We start from the raw sequence: 22,364 nt of genomic DNA on the forward strand, positions 1-22,364 counted from the left end.
GATGAACAACACAATAACTGAAATGAAAAATACACTAGAAGGAATCAATAACAGAATAATGGAGGCAGAAGAACGAATAAGTGAGGTGGAAGACAAAATGGTGGAAATAAATGCCGAGGAGCAGAATAAAGAAAAAAGAATGAAGAGAATTGAAGACAATCTCAGAGACCGCTGGGACGACACTAAATGCACCAACATTCGAATTATAGGGATCCCAGAAGAAGAAGAGATAAAGAAAGGGTCTGAGAAAATATTTGAAGAGATTATAGTGGAAAACTTCCCTAACATAGGAAAGGAAATAGTCACCCAAGTCCAGGAAGAACACAGAGTCCCATACAGGATAAATCCTAGGAAAAACACACCAAGACACATATTAATCAAACTAACAAAAATGAACTTCAAAGAAAAAGTATTAAAAGCAGCAAGGGAAAATCAAAAAATAACATACAAAGGAATCCCCATAAGGTTATCAGCTGATTTTTTCAGTGGAAACTCTGCAGTCCAGAAGGGAGTGGCAGGATATACTTAAAGTGGTGAAAGAGAAAAACCTACAACCAAGATTCCTCTACCCAGCAAGTATCTCATTCAGATTCGATGGAGAAGTCAAAAGCTTTTCAGACAAACAAAAGCTAAGAGAATTCAGCACCACCAAACCAGGTTTAAACAAATGCCAAAGAAACTTCTCTAAGCAGGAAACACAAGAGAAGAAAAAGACCGACAAAAACAAACCCAAAACAATTAAGAAAATGGTAATAGGAACATACATATCGATAATAACCTTGAATGTAAATGGATTAAATGCCCCAACCAGAAGACACAGACTGGCTGAATGCATTGAAAAACAAGACCCACATATATGCTGTCTACAAGAGACCCACTTCAGACCTAGGAACACATATAGACTGAAAGGGAAGGGATGGAAAAAGATATTCCATGCAAATGGAAATCAAAAGAAAGCTGGAGTAGCAATACTCATATCAGATAAAATAGACTTTCAAATAAAGACTGTTACAAGAGATAAGGAGGGACACTACGTAATGATCAAAGGATCAATCCAAGAAGAAGATATAACAATTATAAATGTTTATGCACCCAACATAGGAGCACCTCAATACATAAGGCAAATGCTAACAACCATGAAAGGAGAAATCGACAGTAACACAATAATAGTAGGGGACTTTAACACCCCACTTATACCAATGGACAGATCATCCAAACAGAAAATAAATAAGGAAACACAGGCTTTAAATGACACAAGAAACCAGGTAGATGTAATTGATATTTATAGAACATTCCACCTGAAAGTGACAGAATACACTTTCTTCTCAAGTGCACATGGAACATTCTCCAGGATGGATCACATCTTGGGTCACAAATCAAGCCTCGAAAAATTTAAGAAACTTGAAATCATATCAAGCATCTTTTCTGACCACAATGCTATGAGACTGGAAATCAATTACAGGAACAAAACTGTAAAAAAACACAAATACATGGAGGCTAAACAGTGCGCTACTAAATACCCAAGAGATCACTGAAGAAATCAAAGAAGAAATACAAAAAATACATAGAAACAAATCACAACAAAAACACGATGACCCAAAACCTATGGGATGCAGCAAAAGCAGTTCTAAGAGGGAAGTTTATAACAATTCCATCTCACCTCAAGAAACAAGAAAAATCTCAAGTAAACAATCTAACCCTACACTTAAAACAACTAGAGAAAGAAGAACAAAGAAAACCCAAAGTCAGTAGAAGGAAAGAAATCATAAAATCAGAGCCAAAATAAATGAAATAGAAATGAAGAAAACAATAGCAAAGATAAACAAAACTAAAAGCTGGTTCTTTGAGAAGATAAAGAAAATTGATAAACCCTTAGCCAGATTCATCAAGAAAAAAGGGAGAGGACACAAATCAATAAAATTAGAAATGAAAAAGGAGAAATCACAAATGACACTGTAGAAATAAATACAAAGGATTATAAGAGACTACTACAGACAACTATATGCCAATAAAATGGACAACCACGAAGAAATGGACAAATTCTTGGAAAGGTAAAATTTTCCAAGACTGAACCAAGAAAAGTTAGAAAATATAAACAGACCTATCACAAGGTATGAAATTGAAACCGTAATTAAAAATCTTCCAACAAACAAAAGTCCAGGACCAGATGGCTTCACAGGTGAATTCTATCAAACATTTAGAGAAGAGCTAACACCGATCCTTCTCAAACTCTTCCAAAAAATTGCAGAGGGAGAAACACTCCCAAATTCATTTTACAAAGCCACCATCACCCTGATACAAAAACCAGAAAAAAGTATCACAAAAAGAAATTATAGACCAATAATCACTGATGAACATAGATGCAAAAATCCTGAACAAGATACTAGCAAACAGAATCCAACAACACGTTAAAAGGATCGTACACCATGATCAAGTGGGATTTATCCCAGGGATGCAAGGGTTCTTCAATATACACAAATCAAATCAATGTGATACACCACGTTAACAAATTAAGGAATACAAACCATATGATCATCTCAATAGATGCAGAAAAAGCTTTTGAGAAAATTCAACACCCATTTATGATAAAAACTCTCCAGAAAATAGGCATAGAGGGAATCTACTTCAACATAATAAAGGCCATATATGACAAACCCACAGCAAGCATCATCCTCAGTGGTGAAAAACTGAAAGCATTTCCACTAGGATCAGGAACAAGGCAAGGATGTCCACTCTCGCCACTCTTATTCAACATAGGTTTGGAAGTCCTAGCCACAGCAGTCAGAGAAGAAAAAGAAACAAAAGGAATCCAAATTGGAAAAGAAGAAGTAAAACTGTCACTATTTGCCAGTGACATGATACTATACATAGAAAATCCTACAGATGCCACCAGAAAACTACTAGAACTAATCAATGAATTTGGTATGGTTGCAGGATACAAAATTAATGCACAGAAATCTGTGGCATTCCTATACGCCAACAATGAAAAATCAGAAAGAGAAATTAAGGAAACACTCCTATTTACCATTGCAACAAAAAGAATAAAATACCTAGGAATAAACCTGCCTAAGGAAGTGAAAGACTTGTACTCAGAAAACTATAAAACACTGGTGACAGAAATCAAAGATGACATAAACAGATGGAGAAATATACCATGTTCTTGGATTGGAAGAGTCAGTATTGTGAAAATGACTATACTACCCAAAGCAATTCAGATTCAGTGCAATCCCTATCAGGCTACCAGTGGCATTCTTCACAGAATTAGAACAAAAAATCTTACAATTCGTATGGAAACACAAAAGACCCCAAATAGCCAAAGCAATCTTGAGAAAGAAAAACAGAGTTGGCGGAATCAGGCTCCCTGACTTCAATGTATCCCACAAAGCTACAGTAATCAAGACAGTATGGTACTGGCACAAAAACAGAAATATAGATCAATGTTACAGGATAGAATGCCCAGAGACAAACCCATGCACATATAGGCACCTAATTTATGACAAAGGAGGCAAGAACATACAATGGAGAAAAGACAGCCTCTTCAATAAGTGGTGCTGGGAAAACTGGACAGCTACATGCAAAAGAATGAAATTAGAACACTCCCTAACACCATACACAAAGATACACTCCAAATGGATTAAAGACTTACATGTAAGACCAGCCACTATAAAACTTTTGGAGGAAAACATAGGAGAAACACTCTTTGACATAAACCACAGCAGGATCTTTTTTGACCCACCTCCTAGAGTAACAGAAATAAAAACAAAAATAAACAAATGGGACCTAATGAAACTTAAAAGCTTTTGCACAGCCAAGGAAACCATAAACAAGATGAAAAGACAGCCCTCAGAATGGGAGAAATTATTTGCAAATGAAACAACAGACAAAGGATTAATCTGCAAAATATACAAACAGCTCATGGAGCTCAATATCAAAAAAACAAACAATCAAGTTAAAAAATGGGCAGAAGACCTAAATGGACATTTCACCATGGAAGACATACAGATGGCCAAGAGGCACATGAAAAGATGCTCAACATCACTAATTATTAGAGAAGTGGAAATCAAAACTACAATGAGCTATCACCCCAGGCCAGTCAGAATGGCCATTATCAAAAAACCTAGAAACAATAAATGCTGGAAAGGGTGTGGAGAAAAGGGAACCCTCCTGCACTGTTGGTGGGAATGTAAATAGATACAACCACTATGGAAAATAGTATGAAGATTCCTTAAAAAACTAAAAATAGAACTACCATAAGACCCAGTTATCCCACTACTGGGCATATACCCTGAGAAAACCATAATTCAAAAAGAGACATTCACCAGAATGTTCACTGCAGCACTATTTACAATAGCCAGGACATGGAACCAACCTAAATGTCCATCGACACATGAATGGATAAAGAAGATGTGGCACATATATACAATGGAATATTACTCAGCCATAAAAAGAAACGAAATTGAGTTATTTGTAGTGAGGTGGATAGACCTAGCGCCTGTCATACAGAGTGAAATAAGTCAGAAAGAGAAAAACAAATACCGTATGCTAACACATATATATGGAATGTAAAAAAAAAAATGGTACTGATGAACCTAGTTGCAAAGCAGGAATAAAGAGGTAGACATAGAGAATGGACTTAATGACATGGGGTGGGAGGGTGAATCTGGGGCAAAGTGAGAGAAGCATCGACATATATACACTACCGAATGTAGAATAGTTGGCTGGTGGGAAGCAGCAGCATAGCACAGGGAGATTGGTTAGGTGCTTTGCAATGACCTAGAAGGGTGGCATAGGGAGGATGGGAGGGAGGCTCAAGAGGGAGGGGATGTGGGGACATGTGTATGCATATGGCTGATTTGCTTTTTTGTGCAACAGAAAGTAACATGGTATTGTGAAGCAATTATACTCCAGTAGAGATCTATTAAAGTATATATATATATATTATTACTTAGGGAATTTTGAAGTTTACATAGTAAAGATGGGCCAAATTTTGGACAGCTTTGAATACTAGGTCCACAACGTTGGAATCTAATTATTCCTGAATTATTATAGTTTCTTGCTACAGAGTAGTGATTAAAAATAGAAACAAAGGGCTCAAGTTCCTTGCCACAAACACAAAGGCAGATGAAATTTGTGGTCCTGACCTCAACCAAATAGCTCTCTGTGATTGGGGAACACATTTAAACTCTATGGACGTCCATTTCCTCACTGCAAAATTAAACATTGAGGAGATAATTTCTGAAGTTCTGGGATTTTACAAATAGAGATTTCTGATCTCTAGACCTCTTCTAGCATTTACCTATCTGTGGTTTTATGAGCCTCTCCTGTGGAAGTGATGGTCTTTTATGTTGGATAACACCTGGAGGTTGGAGAGCGTGAGAGCAGGTTAAGGAACCTGGCTGGTGAAGGACTGGAGATGGTGGTTGAAGAGTGGGAACTGTGCGGTTTGGTTGGGGGGAGGGGTAGGCCATAGCACCCTGGACTTTTAAAGGACATAACTTTGAGTCCTAGTTCTTCTACCCATTAGCTCTGGGATTCTGACCAACCCATTTCGTCTCTCGGAGTTCCACCTACCCTTTTTAAAAAGATTTTTATTATTATTATGTTTTTATTTATTTTTGGCTGCGTTGGGTCTTTGTTGCTATGTGCGGACTTTCTGTAGTTGTGGCGAGCGGGGGCTACTCTTCGTTGTGGTGCGCGGGCTTCTCATTGCGATGGCTTCTCTCGTTGTGGAGCAGAAGGCTTCAGGAGTTTTGGCACGTGGGCTCCGAAGCGCAGGCTCAGTAGTTGTGGCCCACGGGATTAGTTGCTCCGTGGCATGTGGGATCTCCCCTGACCAGGGCTCGAACCCGTGTCCCCTGCATTGGCAGGCGGATTCTTAACCACTGCGCCACCAGGGAAGCCCCCACCTACCATTTTGTAAAATACAAATTCACAAAGTTTACAAACAAGGTTTTAGAAAGAATCCCTTGAGATAATATATGTAAAAACATTCTGTAAAATGTTTACTAAACCTTCATAATTAGTGTTACTCCTACTAATAAATGATTTCGCCCCGCATTTCACAGTGAAATATAATGACAAAATAGAATGTTGTTTTCTAGACACTGCTCTCTTCACTAGATGCCGGGGCCTCTTCTGGGAGGGATAAAATGACTTAACAGGTGTTTGAATTCATTAGGCAGTTACACACAGTTCTTTCTTTCCTCATAATATCTGGTCTCTCATGGAAAAATAGAATGGAGCTTAATTTGTACTCACCTTAGCATATCATTTGGATGACCTTCATTTGTTTAGATTATTGAAGGAACAAGATAACGTGGGTTGATTTGATGGTCCAGAATAGAAGAAAAATGGATTTATTGAGAAATATGATCCTCATTGTAAAATTTTTGGGGTGTTTAGGAGTTGTTACGGAACCTGTTCGAGAATGGAATTTCCTGATACTCCTTAAAAGGGAATGCTTGAGTCACAGAGGCTAAATAAAGACTCAAGTATATCCTGTAATTTTTATTATTTTCTGGCTACCAGAAGTTATAGCACAGTGTTACCATACACTGTGGGTTTTATTAATGTTCGATTTGCCCGTGGCATGGGTTGCATGAGTTTGTACACTTCTAAGTGCTGCTGGTTCGTTGCTGTATTGAAGGTGCCGAACTGGTCACATTATGCGGGGACAGGGATAAGTAACGTGTTTGAACAAGGGCGTGTTAAGTATGGCGCCGGAAGCCGGAGCAGCCCGGTCAGGTATTTTAACCAGTCCTTTCCACTTCCCCTTTGCTTCGTCCACCCTTATTGAGTACCAGTCACACACCTGGAAAAAAGCTTCTTGCTTGTCTCCCAGCAGGGTTCTTGGGGCCAGGAGCCAATCAAAATGATTGACAGTTTAGTCCGGGAGCATCCACTAAACCGCAACTATTAAAGCAAGGCAGAATTCCCATAAGACGAATTCTTTTTGGATCTAATCCAATGATAATAATCTATTAAACCAAGTTGTCTAATCTTATGAGTTAACTTGAAAAGAGAAGTGGATGCAGGGTGAATTGCAAAATGTTTGCACGTGGAAGTTCAGTTTATTTCATTTTAAATAATTAGGGCATGGCAATGATTAGTGCTAATTGGAGCTGTGTTGGGCTGAAAGAATTATCCAAATATGTTTTGAAGACTCACTGAGAGATTTTTGCAGTAAATCTTAACTCTAGGATTTTTTAAAATTGATATTGCTAAAAATCAAAGATCTACATCTTAATAAAAAAAATACCAGATTTTAACCAGATTTGAAATCTAATACTTTAATGATAGCTACAAAGGCTGGATGTGCTTAAAAAGGAAGATTAATGGGGAGAGTTTTAATGGCCCTCAAAATAGGTATTTAATAAATGCAGAATTCTTTTTTTTTTTAAACTAATTTGAAGTAAGATCAAACTTTTGGGTTGTACTGAAATCTTATTCAAGTGGAAGACGAATACTGCAATAGTTACATGGATTTCACAGTTGTCAAATTCCTTTCTGTTTCAAAATCTTCTTGTGAAGCTGCCTATGAACTTTCTGAAACACCTTAGATCACTTATATAATCTTTAAAAGTTAGTATATGATTAAAATTTAATTTCAAATCTCACAATAAAAGAGGGAAAAAAAAGAAATTAGGTAGATAATATTTACACAAAAATTCCATCTGTTTAGATTGGTAGCCATCACCAATGGGCTCCCAATATTGCATTTTGCCAAGTTGCTTCTGGCAAGAAGACACACTAGGAGAGGCCATCAGAGCAGAATCTGAACTGAAAACTTTCTAGTATTTTCGTGTGTTCTCAAACATCTGGCTCATGGCCACTTGGCAGCTATATGAATCATTTCTGTGTCTGCATAACATGAAACATGCAACTAGTTTATTATTCATGGAGTCAGTATAATCGAGGGTCACCCTTTTGATGATTAATTTCAGCTAATAAAAGCATGCATTTAAAAACGCTTCTTTGATGGTACAGATATTACTTGGTGCTCTTAGAAAAGATATCCAACTTCTTTATAATAAGTATTGCCATCTAGGTTTACTATTTACTTTCCAGAAGAACTTCATTTTCAGAGTAATAAGATGCATAGACGTTGAGCGATGACTCTTCTTTTCACGAGAACTCAAATTATATTTTTCGTCTTTTCTCACATCACCCATCCCTAGACTCAAATTTTGTTTTTAAGGTATTTTCAAATAACTAGCCTTAGGTTACCGCTGATATCACTACTTTGCTACTCCTCACATCTCTTCCTATATTCAAGGGAAAAAAAGATTTGAAAGTAGAGGGTTTTTTGGGTTTTTTTTTTTCTGTAGTAGATTCTAATAACCATAACTTCCCTTCCTACTCTGATCACTTGAAAATCTGGCATGGGCACTTGTTTATTCTGTTTTCAGTTAGGCAAGGATAAAGGGGAGGAGAGGTGATGACCCCCGTTCTCCTTGCTTAGTAAACCCAGAAATGTTCTACTCAGGTGTTCTTATTGAGAATTCCAGTTCTGTTTAATTCTGCTCTGAATGACTAATAATTGTAATGCCTAAGTATGTGCCAGAGTGTTGTCTGGGACTTTCTGAATGGTTGTAATCACCAGATATTGAGAGACGAATTTTAAAAATTGATGGATGTTTTCCCAAGTGAACATTTTCTTTCAAAGACTCTAATTACTCTACCTCAGTTTCCCAATCAAAAAAAAGTGTTATTTTATACATCAGTGGGTATTTTGCGAATATAGACAAAATCCACATGAGAATTATATAGATAAAAGGCTACATTTTTAACCCTGAGGGAAAGTGAATAATCATTCATCCATTTTGACATTGAATTTACTCTTCATATTTAGCAGAAGACAAGTGTAATTATAGAATGGGAACACATTTATTTCCATGTAAAGACATTAAGCATTAAATTTATGCTTATTAACGAACACCTACCTATTAGGTACGTATGTTGTTTTATATATATATATATGTATATATATACATATATACATATATATATAAAATCTTCCTTTTCTTATTGGTGTCTTTTGTGTCTTCACAGGAAAACTCCCACACTCATTAAATAGCTGTCTATTCTCTTTGAGAGAAGATGGATGTCTCTTGGCCTCCCCACTGAGTGAAGTCTCATTATAATTTGTCTCTTTATGTTTCCAAAATGCTGGACTCACATGCTTACCTCATTAATGAGACTGGAACGCATCTCATAATGGCTGGTTTGTCTCACTAAAGCCACACAGAGTTAAAAGAATGTTGCTGTTTAATCCATTGGTGCAGGAAATGCATTTGCAATGCAGTTGCCCATTTGAGGAGAAATGGATGGAAAAAGAGGTCCTTTTCCAAATTCAATTAATTTTGAGCTCTTTTATTTTGATTTCTCCCCCTATTAGGTGTCATCTTAAAGTATAGGCAAAGGAGCTTAATAAGAACCAAAAGTGTTTTGATAGAGAGGTGTCTTCTTTGGTTTAAAGCTTTTTTTGTTTCTTAGGTCACGAAGGCTATTTTCTTCACATATTTTCTTCATAAAGGCTGGATTGTTTCATGGCTAACCTGATTTGACCATAGCGCACTGCCTGGTGGGAAGTGTTAAACCCCTTATTTTAAGCTAAACAAGATTACTCTGAAGGCTGGCATTCAGAGGCTAGCTTTTAGTATAATGGGATAGGGGCTGTGGCACACCCCTTGCAGTTTCAGTAATTGAACTCTTTGGGTACTTCAGTTTCTAATAGTTAGCTCTGGAAGCAGCTTGCCATGGGTACACAAGGAATTGCTAACTGCTTGATTTCCCCATGTTAGCTTAATGAGGAAGACTGGGTCACCATGCCAACCAAAACACCCTAGCTATGTGTTTAGAAGCGTGTTTTCCTTGATATTTGCTTCTTGTTTGGGGGTTTCTAGTAAACTACAGAAGCTGTAGAGTGTCAGACAAAACCCAAACAGGATTTGAAATCGGCATATCATCTCTCATACAATCCATATAAACAACTGTGGTCATTTAACCTGAATTAAATGGTCATTTACTTCATTTTGTTGTTCTATCCTTTTAATTTTGAAGACATGTGAAATGTTAATAGGCACTTATGTTGGTGTTAATTGTCAGTTATTAATATTTCTTGGCTCATAGCTTTCAGATATTGATCTATCAAAGGCCATCTATTTAATTTTGTTTGGTTTGTAGCAACTTTTATTCTAGTAACAACCGTTCTTTAAAATAGACTTTATTTTTTTTAGAACAGTTTTAGGCTTACAGAAAAATTGAGTAGAACAGAGTTCCCGTATATTTCACATACAGTTTTGCCTATTATTGACAGCTCACACTAGTATAGTATCTGCGTTGCAATTAATTAACCAATGCTGATATGTTGTTATTAAATAAAGTTCATAGTTATTTCAGATTTCCTTCATTTTTACCTCATGCACTTTTTCTCTTCCAGGATGCCATCTAGGATAGCGTATTACATTTATTTGTCATGTCTCCTTAGGCTCCTCTTGGTTGTGATGGCTTCTCAAACTTTATTTTTGATAACCTTAACAGTTTCGAGGATTCCTAGTCAGATGTTTTGTAAAATGTTCTCTATTAGAATTGGCTTGATGTTTTTTGCATGATTAGACTGGGTTTATGGGTTTTGAGAGGAAGCACACAGATAAAGTGACATTTGCATCATGTAATATCAAGGATGAAAGGTACATGCTATCAACATGACTTATCACTGTTCAGGTTGACCTTGATCATTTGGCTGAGATAGTGTTTTTCAGGTTTCTCTACTGTAAAGTTATTCCCTCCTGCTCCCCTTTTTTCATATCGTTTTATTATATCATTTTTTTTATCAGTATGGACTCATGGATATTTTATACTTTAGGTTATAACCCAATACTACTTATTTTATTGTTCAAATTGTTCTGGCTTCGGCCAGGGGAGCTCCTTAAGTAAGCTCCTGTGTCCCTTTGGCACTTTGCCATATCCCATGAGTGGGTGCCTGAGTGTGTGGGTGGGTGCGTGAGTGTGTGTGTGTGTGTGTGTGTGTGTGTGTGTGTGTGTTTTGAGCACTTTCTTACTTTCTAGCACTACAAGATGCTCCAGGATCATCTTGTATATTTCCTGCCCCAGTCCTAAAATCAGTACATTTCTCCAAGGAACCTTGGTTCCTTTTATTGGAAAATGGTATTTGAAATCAAGATGTGAACACTAGGTAACACCTTTTAAGGAATAAATAAAACAAAATTTTAAGTAAAATTAAGGAGGTGTTTCAAGTATGCTTAAATGAAAGAAGAATAGATGGTTGTCTTAGGTTTTGTCTCTTTACATCACATTTAAAAACTATTCTAAATGTCCATTTTTACCAATGTTAGCTAGTATCATATATATGAAGAAATATGAGAAGATTTCAAATAGGCTAATAGTTGTGGTTATAATTGAAATAAGAAAAAAAATCCTGTTGTTTCTGGTGGCTTTTTACTACCAAATCGATCCAAATATATTTGATTTTAAACTTCAGATAAATATCTTGTGTCATTCCTTATATCAGATACATGAAATACGCTTCAACACTCTTTGGATTTTTATATAACTATACTCTCCCTTGATGAAAACCTTGTTGGGTAAGTTATAATCTGGTCTAAAAAAATCTGTACGTTTTCATCAGTGAATTTCAATCTATAACTGATTTTATTGAGATGCTAAATATTTTTCTGGATATGTGAAATACTTCCTGATAGATGGCCAAACTTAACAAAGTATTATGGTGTGTTGTAGAGTCAGCTTGAATAAATGAAAAAATTCCTTATAATCTAAAGTGTTAAGTATCTCACCAACATACTTTTTTTTAAATGCCCTTAGCTTTTAAATTCTTTCCTCACAAAGACTGGATATGCCCACCCCTTGAACCTCTTTATAGCTTTTGAAATACCAAACATTAAAATTCTTTTATCTTGTCTGTTAGTTGGTATGGAAAAAAGTTTCTGATGTTGTATAGAGGGTAATTATTAATAAGGAAACCCATTTTTCCTTTGAAGGGAAACAGAACTACCTGACAACTTGGTTATGACAAAACTTTGATTAATCACATGAATATATTCTAGAAAAAATATTTCTAATTATACTTTTAGCCATGCATTCCTTCTTGTCACATATTCAGAAAAATCTGCTTTTTGTATTCATGTTTTGGAGTGAGTCTCCAGTGAGAACTATTTCAGAAAGGAGGACAGCGAGGAGAAATCCTATATTGTTGATAAAGTGAAAGCTTATGACTTCAGTGATGAATGGTGGATACAAAATAGGGAATGCTCAATTTTTGTTATGTCTGGATAGCCTTTTCTCTCAGTTATTCTTATAACTTTCAGATACTGATTTTTATCTACGTTATTATTACAACTCTACTATCATTGCCAAGGGCTTAATTTGGAATTAAATGGGACTTATGCTTAAGTAATTTATTTTCATTAGTTTGCCAAAAAGTGAGTCTCATGATGGTTTTAATACTCTAAGGCAGAATGTTTACATTTTTCTTTCATTGAGTCTAAAATAATCCTTTTCAGTTTCCTTTATGTCTCACAAATTGTGAGAGCAGAAGACAGTATTGAAGTTGCCATCATGAGTGGCAGTTTTCCTTGAATAATAGAGAGGGGAGCTGTTGTAGTTGATTTTTGCTTTTCTCTTGTATTATTTCTTTAGTCAAAGACTCCCCATAGGAGAAAATCACCACAGGGCTTCTATAAAGACATCACCACTAATTAATATGGCAGGGTCTTCTCATCAGCTTTGCCTTCATATTTCAGGTGATGTGTGGGAAAGACTTTTATGTTCTATGATAAATTTCTCATTATTTGCTTAAGCTGTAGCTACATTCTTGTATTCGACTAGTGTGTCCAAAGACTAGAGATAAAATTGTCAACCATGAACTTTATATTCTTAGCTGATTTCCATTCTATGATTTACTATGTTTGACAGTTCCATAAAAATCCCTCTAAGATTTTGTGATTAGCAATGTATAATTCTTTAAAATAAAATGGAGATTAGATCTGATTTCCCTTTTTATGTTAAAGAAGAATTTTTAAAAAGATGAATGTATTTGAACTTTTAGAGAAATTAGACTTTCATAAAGCAGATTTATATCATTTTGTAAGTAAATAGTGAATTAAACCATGAAGGAACCCTGTCCATTCAATAATTGACATAGGGGCTTCCCTGGTGGAGCAGTGGTTGAGAATCTGCCTGCCAATGCAGGGGACACGGGTTCGAGCCCTGGTCCGGGAAGATCCCACATGCCACGGAGCAACTGGGCCTGTGAGCCACAATTAATGAGCCTGTGCGTCTGGAGCCTGTGCTACGCAACAAGAGAGGCCGTGATAGTGAGAGGCCCGCGCACCGCGATGAAGAGTGGCCCCCGCTTGCCACAACTAGAGAAAGCCCTCGCACAGAAACGAAGACCCAATACAGCCATAAATAAATAAAATTAAAAAAAAAAAAAAAGAACCGTGTGCTCTGACATATCTCAAAATGGTTCCTTTAAAAATAATAATAATAATAATTGACATAAAATGTGTCTGATAAGAATTTTTTTAGGGATGCAATCAATTTCCCATTTCTAATGTTACTTTTGGAATGAAGTTGTAGTCAGAAAAATGTTCCTCCAGAACATATGTCATTGCTTTTGTGTGTACTTTTCATGGAGAAAGATTGAAACAAGCAAAAAGTGTTACGATATAAAGGTGACAAGGCCAAGTTTCTGTATATGATGACAACAAGCTATTTTTAAATAGCCTTGGAGTTGTGCAATATTTAATTTATGAGGCTTCATAAGGGATTAGGAGTGAGGATTTATCATAACAAGATTCAAAACGTGTGAGATGATAGGTATAAACAGACTTTTGGTTTGAGGGTCAGAGTTAGTTTAAGAATAATTTATTTGAATACCTACAAATGTCAGAGTGTGTATTACCTTCTGGGGATTCAAAGATGTGTGATTATACCACAGATATAAAAGAGTGCTTTGGGGTAATATTATCATAATTTTGTATCCCAACTAGGGTGCATTGTGAACTTAAGAGATTTTCTAGCAAAATTAAGGTAAGGGTCACAAAATAATTGTAGATAGATTGAATAGGGACATGGAAAAGTATTTTTTAATTAAGAAACAATTATAAAATTATAGGTACAGTAAATACTAAATATAGAAAATTATAGGAACTAACACATCAGATACTTAAGTGCCTATGACCAGAATTTAGATTTGTTAACATTATTTGCATATTTCAAAAAAAAATTTTTTTTTAAACCCAAGAAATATAAGTTTAGGCACATCAAATTGTCAAACCTTGTTTTTTACAATAAATTTTGGGAGGCTGTGAATAAATAGCAACTACTCAGAAATTTGAAGCCCCCTTTGTCTCTTATCCATCAGTCCATCTCCCTGCCCTATCCTGTCCCAGAGATTTCATCATCTCATGTTTGGTGTAATTATTTCTAGACTTGGAAAAAAACAAAAACAAGCTAATGAAAAACCTTTACATATATATGTATGCATTTGTGAAAAATAGATGGTATTTTTTCCTGAATAGCCAATATGGTTTTATGATACGAATATTTTACACAATGATTATTCACTAGTCATGTTACTTTAAAATGATTTGGTTTGTTTGTCTTAATTGCTATATAGCATTTTTCATGTTGGCATATATGTATGCATATATATAAATATTTGTATCTATATATATTATATATAGTTTATATATATGGTCTTCCTTTTAATTACCTTATAGATTAGATTATATGGTTATACCATAATTTATTTTCATATTGCTCTATTGAAATTTTTAGGTATTTCCTTATTTTTGCTTTTATAAATAGTGCTGCATTAGATGACATTGTATTTAGATCTAAGAGGTTTTGTTAGAGAGTATGTATCTAAATCCAGATTACCAAATGATAAGGAATACAAATTATTAATTTTCCTAAACACTTCTAAATTTCCCACCCAAATTGTACAATTTATGTTTTTCACAATGTGTGATAGTTGTCATTTCAACACAATTTCAGGGACTTTAATAACCAATTCTTTTTTTTTGTTTTTTCACTTAGGTTCATTTGAAATATATTCTTTTCATTTCAACTTTCATTTTATTAATCAATGAGATTGAGCATCTTTTCAAATGTTTATTGTTGTCTTTTCTCTGAATTTCCTGTCTGTAGTTTCACATCTGTATTTACTATTGGATTATTTGCTTTTTGTGGTTCATACTTAGAAGTCTCACTTTTTTTTTTTCTGAGAACAAACCCTCTGTCTTCTGAATGTCGCAAGAAGACTTGAGTATTTCAACCCTGAATTCTACTTATTCCAAAGACCTCAGTTCCTTTATAGCCTGACTTTCATTTATTATGCTGAGTTCAATTTGTCCCAGAGACTGAAAGAAAGCATTATTTATGTTTCATTATGGTTTCTTCATTTAGAATGAGGAAAATATGCCTTAGACTGTGAAATGAAAGCCAGAGTCCAACAGTATTTTTAGTGGTAGTAATAAGAATTAGACTTGTGCAAATATGTGATGATTCTCAGCCTTGCCTATGTTACAATCTCCTATGGAGATTTTAGTCAGACTAGGGTATCAGTATTTTTAAAAGCTCACAATTGATATTGATGGTCCTTTAGGTTTGAAAACTATCATTGAAAACACTAAGATTTTTCCCCTTCCAAAGTATTTTTCTAGGCAGGGTAGAATACGCAAAGCTCCAAGAGCACATGGGCTCTCATTTCTTCTTACAGGTGTATGTCCAGCACATAGAAGAAGAGTGTCTGCCACATAAAGCAGCCTTAATGATGTGTTGAATGAACTGATTATGTTTTTGCTATTAAATTTCAATCATTTTCTAGTGCTCCCAATCAAAGGTTATACTTAAATCATGTTTAAATTTCCCAGACTTTGGAATTCATCTTCTATATGTGGTTTTTACTAGTTTTGACTTTCAAGTCTATGGTGGCAGGTCATCAGAACTCTCATGCCTTATCTTGAAAATAACTGTGTTGAATCAATTTGACGCACCAAGCCAAGAACAAAACAGTGCAGAAATGCTGAGGCTAATTGTATGGTCACTTGGCTCCTAGTTGTAGCTCAATAAAAAATTGTTAATTTGATTTAATCCATAAATCAGAACGTAAGGGTTAAAATTAATAAATAAAATCTTTTCATGCTTTTTTTTCCCCACCTTTTAAGGCCATCTCCACAGGAATAGTGAATGTGAGGTTAGAAGAGAGATTTAGTTTTATCAGAATCCCATTTTTATAGGTGATAATTTTAAACAAAATTCTACGAGAAGGCATTAAAGAGACTTGAAAGTTGCAATTTCAGACTTTGGCTACCACTTTTTTAAAGTATCAACCTATCACAAGGCTTTAGAAACTCTTCTACTTTAAACATTTAAACATCAATTTTCTTTTACCTGTTAGCTCAGTTTTCCTTTAATAGTGTAATTTATTTAGCCCTTGTAGACTTCACCATTGTGGCAGAATGAGTGTACAGAGCATCTCACTTCACAACCTTTATGTCTCTTGGTCTTAGTTATTATGTCAGTTGTTTAAATCAGAGACTGTATGTGAAAATGTTTTAAAATGTAAAGTACTTCATGCTAGTGTTTTATTTTTATGCTTTTTCATTTTTCTCATTTTCTCAGCACTTAGCCTTCTTATATAGTATTTATCGTTGAATAGTTTTCATTACTCACATTTTTATTTTGTAGTTTAGTATATTTAAATATTCTTCCAGCATTATTAAACTAGAATCATTTTATCATATCTTAAATCTTGTTTTATTTTGATAGTAATTTATTAAAATTTAATGATGCTTTTATTAAAAATTAATGAATAAGGTAGTTTTTGTTTTTTTTTTTTAAAGTCCTTCAATCAGTTATTTATTTATTTATTTATTTATGGCTGCGTTGGGTCTTCGTCTCTGTGCGAGGGCTCTCCCCAGTTGCGGCAAGTGGGGGCCACTCCTCATCGCGGTGCGCGGGCCTCTCACTATCGCGGCCTCTCTTGTTGCGGAGAACAGGCTCCAGACGCGCAGGCTCGGTAATTGTGGCTCACGGGCCCAGACGCTCTGCGGCATGTGGGATCTTCCCAGACCAGGGCTCGAACCCGCGTCCCCTGCATTAGCAGGCAGACTCTCAACCACTGCGCCACCAGGGGAGCCCTGAATAAGGTAGTTTTGCCTTATGACATTTCTATCTTTAGGAATCAGATAGAATTATGTAATTATTAAGGCTAACTTCTTCTGGAGTTTCACGCCAGCAAAGAAACCTGATTAATTTCCCTCCCCAAGGTTCTCTTACTCCCTTGCTTTTCTTGCCTGATTACAGCTTGTTTTTTGTAATGCCTTCTTCTTTCTGCTCATCTTCTCTGCTTACCCCCACCAGAAGATTCTGTAATAGAATGGCCCTAATTGCACTTAGAACACTTGGTTAATACTTAGTTACAAAATGGACTTTTGGTACAAATTTAAAGTTGAATTGTTTTTCAAGATCTGTCTCCTTTATGATACCTTGATACCTGGCCTCATTTGTCTTTGTCAAATGATGTGTTTCTCTCTTGCATAATCTAAGAATACTCAGTTTCGTGATTGATCCAACAAGTTATGACAACTTTTAACATATGGTTTCATGCATTTTTTTCCCCCTAAAATCAAGAAATTTTGCTAGGTAGAATTTCAGGGGAGCAAAAGAATAGTTTGCAAAAGATATTCTTAGATGAAAATGAGTCTTCAAACATTGCATTTTGATAGGGCAGACCTGAAATTGAAAGCTTGGTGATGAATGAACATATTACTCCCCCAACCATTAAAAATTCCATATAACATTACATGAATTAATTTTGAGCAGCAGTCTGCCACAAATGTTTTTAAAACACTGAGGCAGTTAATTCTGTGAATTTAGTGATACTGTGATACTATATTAATGAACAATTTCTATTTTGGGCATCTTGAGTCTGAGGTACCTAAGGTGTCTGTGACTGTGCCCAACAGGCAATTGGATAAATGACCATGGAGATGAAGGAAGGTTAAGGTGGTGTCATTAGTATTTACTAATAAATTTTAAAATCACGATCCTTGCTGAGATTATTCGGTTCAGAGTAGAGATGGAGCAGATCATCCGTGATGAGTTCTGTGGCTTCCAGCAATTAGAGTTGGGGTGAACAAGAGAGAGTCAGAGGAGGAGAGGCCAGTGACAGTTTAATACAGACACTGTTTTAATAGAACTTGTACATGCTCAAAATATATTGTTTTGTGGACTAAGATTTTTTTCTTTTTGGGGGGTATAATTGACATTTAACATTGTATTAGATTTAGGTATACTACATGATGATTTGATACATGTATGTATCGCAAAATGAGTACCACAGTAAGTTTACTTAACATCCATCGCCACAGACACACAAATTTCTGTTTTTTTTCTTGTGACAACAACATTTAAGATCTATTCTCTTAGCAACTTTCAAATTTGCAATACAGTGTTGTTAACTATAGTCACTGTGCTATACATTACATCCCCACGACTTATTTATCTTATAACTGGATGTTTTTTTTTACCTTTTGACCACCTTTATCCCTTCAACCATTTTGCCCATCCCCCCAACCCCTGCCTCTGGCAACCACCAATCTGTTTTTTTTAATCTATGAGCTCAGTTTTTTGCTTTTTTAAAAATATTCCACCATAAATGAGATCATACAATATTTGCCCTTCTCTGTCTGATTTATTTCACTTAGCGTAATGCCTTCAGGGTCTATCTGTGTTGTTGCAATTGGCAGGCTTTTCTTTTTTATGGTTGAATAATATTCCATTGTATATATGTGCCACATTTTCTTTATCCATTCATCCATTGATGGACATTTGGGTTGTTTCTATGTCTTGGCTATTGTAAATAATGCTGCAGTGAACAGTGATCATGGGTGTGCAGGTATCTTTTCAAGATAGTGATTTAGTTTTCTTTGGATAAATACCCAGAAATGGAATTACTGAATCATATGGTAGTTCTATTTTTAATTCTTTGAAGAGCCTCAAAAATGTTCTCCATAGTGGCTGCACCACTTTACATTCCCACCAACAGTGCAAAAGTGTTCCTTTTTCATCACTTCCTTGCCAGCACTTGCTATTTCTTGTCTTGTTGACGATAGCCATTCTAACAGGTGTGAGGTGATATCTCATTGTGGTTTTGATTTGCATTTCCCTGAGGATTTGTGATGTTGAGTACTTTTTCCTTTACCTATTGGTCATCTGTATATCTTCCCTGGAAAAATGTCTGTTCAAATCCGCTGTCCATGTTTTAAACAGATTGTTGTTTTTTTCTATTAAGTTGTATGAGTTCTTTATATATTTTGTATATTAACCCCTTACCAGACACATGACCTGCAAGTATTATCTTCCATTCCGTAGGTGGCCTTTTTATTTTGTTTGATGGTTTCCTTTGCTGTGCAGAAGCTTTTTGGTTTGATGTAGTCCCACTTGTTTATTTTTGCTTTTGTTGCCTTTTATAGATTGTTTTTTAAACTAAATATTTGGCATATTCTTTGCATGGTTCCAAGCACATTTCTGAATGTCTTTGAGGAAGATAGTTTTATATAGTGCCAGAATGTGTGCAGTAAGAGATCACATTAGCAGTGGATCGTTAAAGTTGGGATATGGTGTCCATCCTTCCCCCTTCCCCACTGCTTCTTCAGGACTTAAATTATTTGAGGTCACTAAATTCTTATTCAGGTTGAAAGAGTTTGCCAGAAATTTCTCATTAACAGGGATGCCCTTTGGCCTTCCTCTCACAATTTTCTGTCTTTCTCTTGAAATAAGTCCATTATTAAAGTCATCTTATTTTTAAAAAGTTATCATCGACATGAAAATTTTAGAATTCACGAGGAGTCTTATTAGATGTTTACTGTCACTGATGTCACTGAGAGCACAGGGTAGCAGATGATAACCCAGTTTATAAATTCTGCAAGGAGATTCAAGACTATTAAATGGGGACTGGCACAGACATACCATGGTTTTTACTATCCGAAAGTAGATTGTTCCTGTGAAACCTTTTGCAAGCCGAAATGGCTTAAAGCAAATAAGCTATTACCTGAGGGCACATCCTGCTTAGGGATGTACCAGATAAATCAAGATAAAGTGCAAATGCTCACAGAAACAGTTTAAAGCTATGGCAGCTTGATGCTGAGTATAGCTCCTGGGGAAGGAGCTTGGAGGTGCCGCTCACTGGGGTACGCACTGCCTCTGTAGATGGCTCCCTGCAAAAACAAATGCTGAACCTATTTTCACTTTTCACCTTTTTTGTAAAAGTGAAAATCCTCTTTGCATGTTGGTTGTTGTTAATGAAAATAGGTACTAATTTAGGTCTTTTGTAAAAGCAAGGTGGCGTAAAGTGAACTTTTGAAAAGCGGGGATACCTGTAGCTAAATGCGATTGAGCCATGCAGAATCCTGTCATACTCCATATTTTTTGGCACGTCTGCTCTTTGTTTTCGCCAGAATCTAAACTATAAAATGAAAGAAGACATTTATTAGATGTCTACTATATCCCATATACAGTGCTAAGTACTTCCACTTTGTAGTCTGATGTTGACCTGACACCAGTTTCGGGAGGGAAATGTATTCAACCTGTTTTATAGAGGTCAAGAAATTGAAGCTTTGGTTATTGGTATTTAGAGAGGAACAAGAAGAAAAGATACTCATCAAAAGTTATATGCAGAGTAGAATTCCATAGTCTATTTTTTTTAAGCTTACAGTATCTGTAAGCATGTTTAAAGGAGATGGAAACGAAGTCACGTATTTGAAACCTAATGCTCTGTTTTTAGTTGCCCATTTAAAGTATTTTTCATCTCTAAGTGATGTATTCCTATGTTGTCTTGATGATGTTCTTAATTTTTTCCCCCCCTCTCTTTTGGTTTCAGAGGAAGAACTTGTCTCTTTTTCTCAGCATTAGCTTGTTAACTTTCTGGGGAACTTCCCTTTTGGGTGCCCGTTTATACTGGATGGGAAACAAACCACCAAGCTTTTCCAACTCTGACAACCCAGCTGCTGATTCGGATAGCCTCCTGGCTCGGACACTTACCTTCTTCTACTTGCCAACCAAGAACCTTTGGCTATTGCTCTGCCCAGATACCCTCAGTTTTGATTGGTCAATGGATGCCGTGCCTCTGCTCAAAACAATTTGTGATTGGAGAAACCTACACACTGTGGCCTTCTATACTGGACTCCTCCTCCTTGCCTACTATGGTTTGAAGAGCCCAAGCGTAGAAGGAGACTGCAACGGGAAATTTGTAACAAATGGCAAGCAGAATGCAAATGGACATAGCTGCCACTCAGAGGTGGAGTACCGGAACTCAGAGATTAAGCCCAGCTTTCCATCCAAAGTAGAAAATGGCATTAAAAATAACGTGTCACAGAGAACACGGCTTCCTTCTACAGAGAACATTGTTGTTTTGTCTTTATCTTTGTTAATAATACCCTTCGTTCCTGCCACGAACCTGTTTTTCTATGTTGGCTTTGTAATTGCAGAGCGAGTATTGTATATCCCTAGTATGGGCTTCTGCCTCCTCATTACAGTGGGTGCGAGAGCCCTTTATGTCAAAGTCCAAAAGCGGTTTCTCAAGAGCTTGATTTTTTACGCTACAGCTACGTTAATTGTTTTCTATGGACTGAAGACGGCGATCAGGAACGGAGACTGGCAGAATGAGGAAATGCTGTATAGGTCAGGGATAAAAGTAAACCCAGCTAAAGGTAATATTTTATTTTATGCTTTTGCCTGGACGGTGTACTTTTTCTGCCTTTTTATATCTTTGCTTCTTGCCTTAAAACACACAGTATTAAGGAAGAAGAGGTTCTTTTACTCAATACTGATAATTTTAGTTTTTTTTAAGCGAGGGAGCAGTACCATTATTTTAGAAACATCCAGCATTCCATATTTGGAACAGGGAAGTGTTTTCCTATGTTTCTGACTATACTTGTCCAGAGGAATTAGAGGTCCTATTGTGTAAAAATACTGACTATCGTAAGAATTTAAAAAAGGGCTTGGTTTCCACATTCTAAAATACTGATACGGACATCATCTCTTTTCATCATGCAATGAAAGTCACGTTATCCCACGTAAGTATAGTTTAGCTCTTCTCTTTTCCAAGCACCGCCTGAGGAAATACCACGAGGCTTACACTGATATCTTTAAAAGATTTGGAGGTAAGGCCACCTCTGAACCTTGACATGGTGTCTATAGGTATCCTCAGTATGTGTGCGTGCAAGTGTGAGTCACCCTTAGCTTTGCAGAGACTAAATAATCTGGGTATTGCCAAGCAGTTCGCATATTCTTATTTGAAAGTCCTTAAGTCA

The 22,364-nt window shown here is 36.0% G+C and overlaps 1 protein-coding gene across 10 annotated transcripts in view; it reads left to right on the forward strand.

Annotated features, from left to right (window-relative positions):
* TMTC2 (transmembrane O-mannosyltransferase targeting cadherins 2) overlaps positions 1-22,364 on the forward strand; it is a 1,049,079-nt gene that overhangs the window by 301,773 nt on the left and 724,942 nt on the right. For all 10 annotated transcript variants that reach the window (XR_009505423.1, XM_059936614.1, XM_059936611.1 and 7 more), the window contains exon 4: positions 20,933-21,761. Coding sequence is in view for 9 of the 10 variants with exons in the window: in XM_059936614.1 (XP_059792597.1) it covers positions 20,933-21,761 (829 nt within the window). In the remaining variant the exon portion in view is untranslated. The remainder of the gene's footprint in view (positions 1-20,932; positions 21,762-22,364) is intronic.

The sequence above is a fragment of the Balaenoptera ricei genome, chromosome 10, assembly GCF_028023285.1.
Source record: "Balaenoptera ricei isolate mBalRic1 chromosome 10, mBalRic1.hap2, whole genome shotgun sequence".
NCBI classification, from domain to species: domain Eukaryota; kingdom Metazoa; phylum Chordata; class Mammalia; order Artiodactyla; family Balaenopteridae; genus Balaenoptera; species Balaenoptera ricei.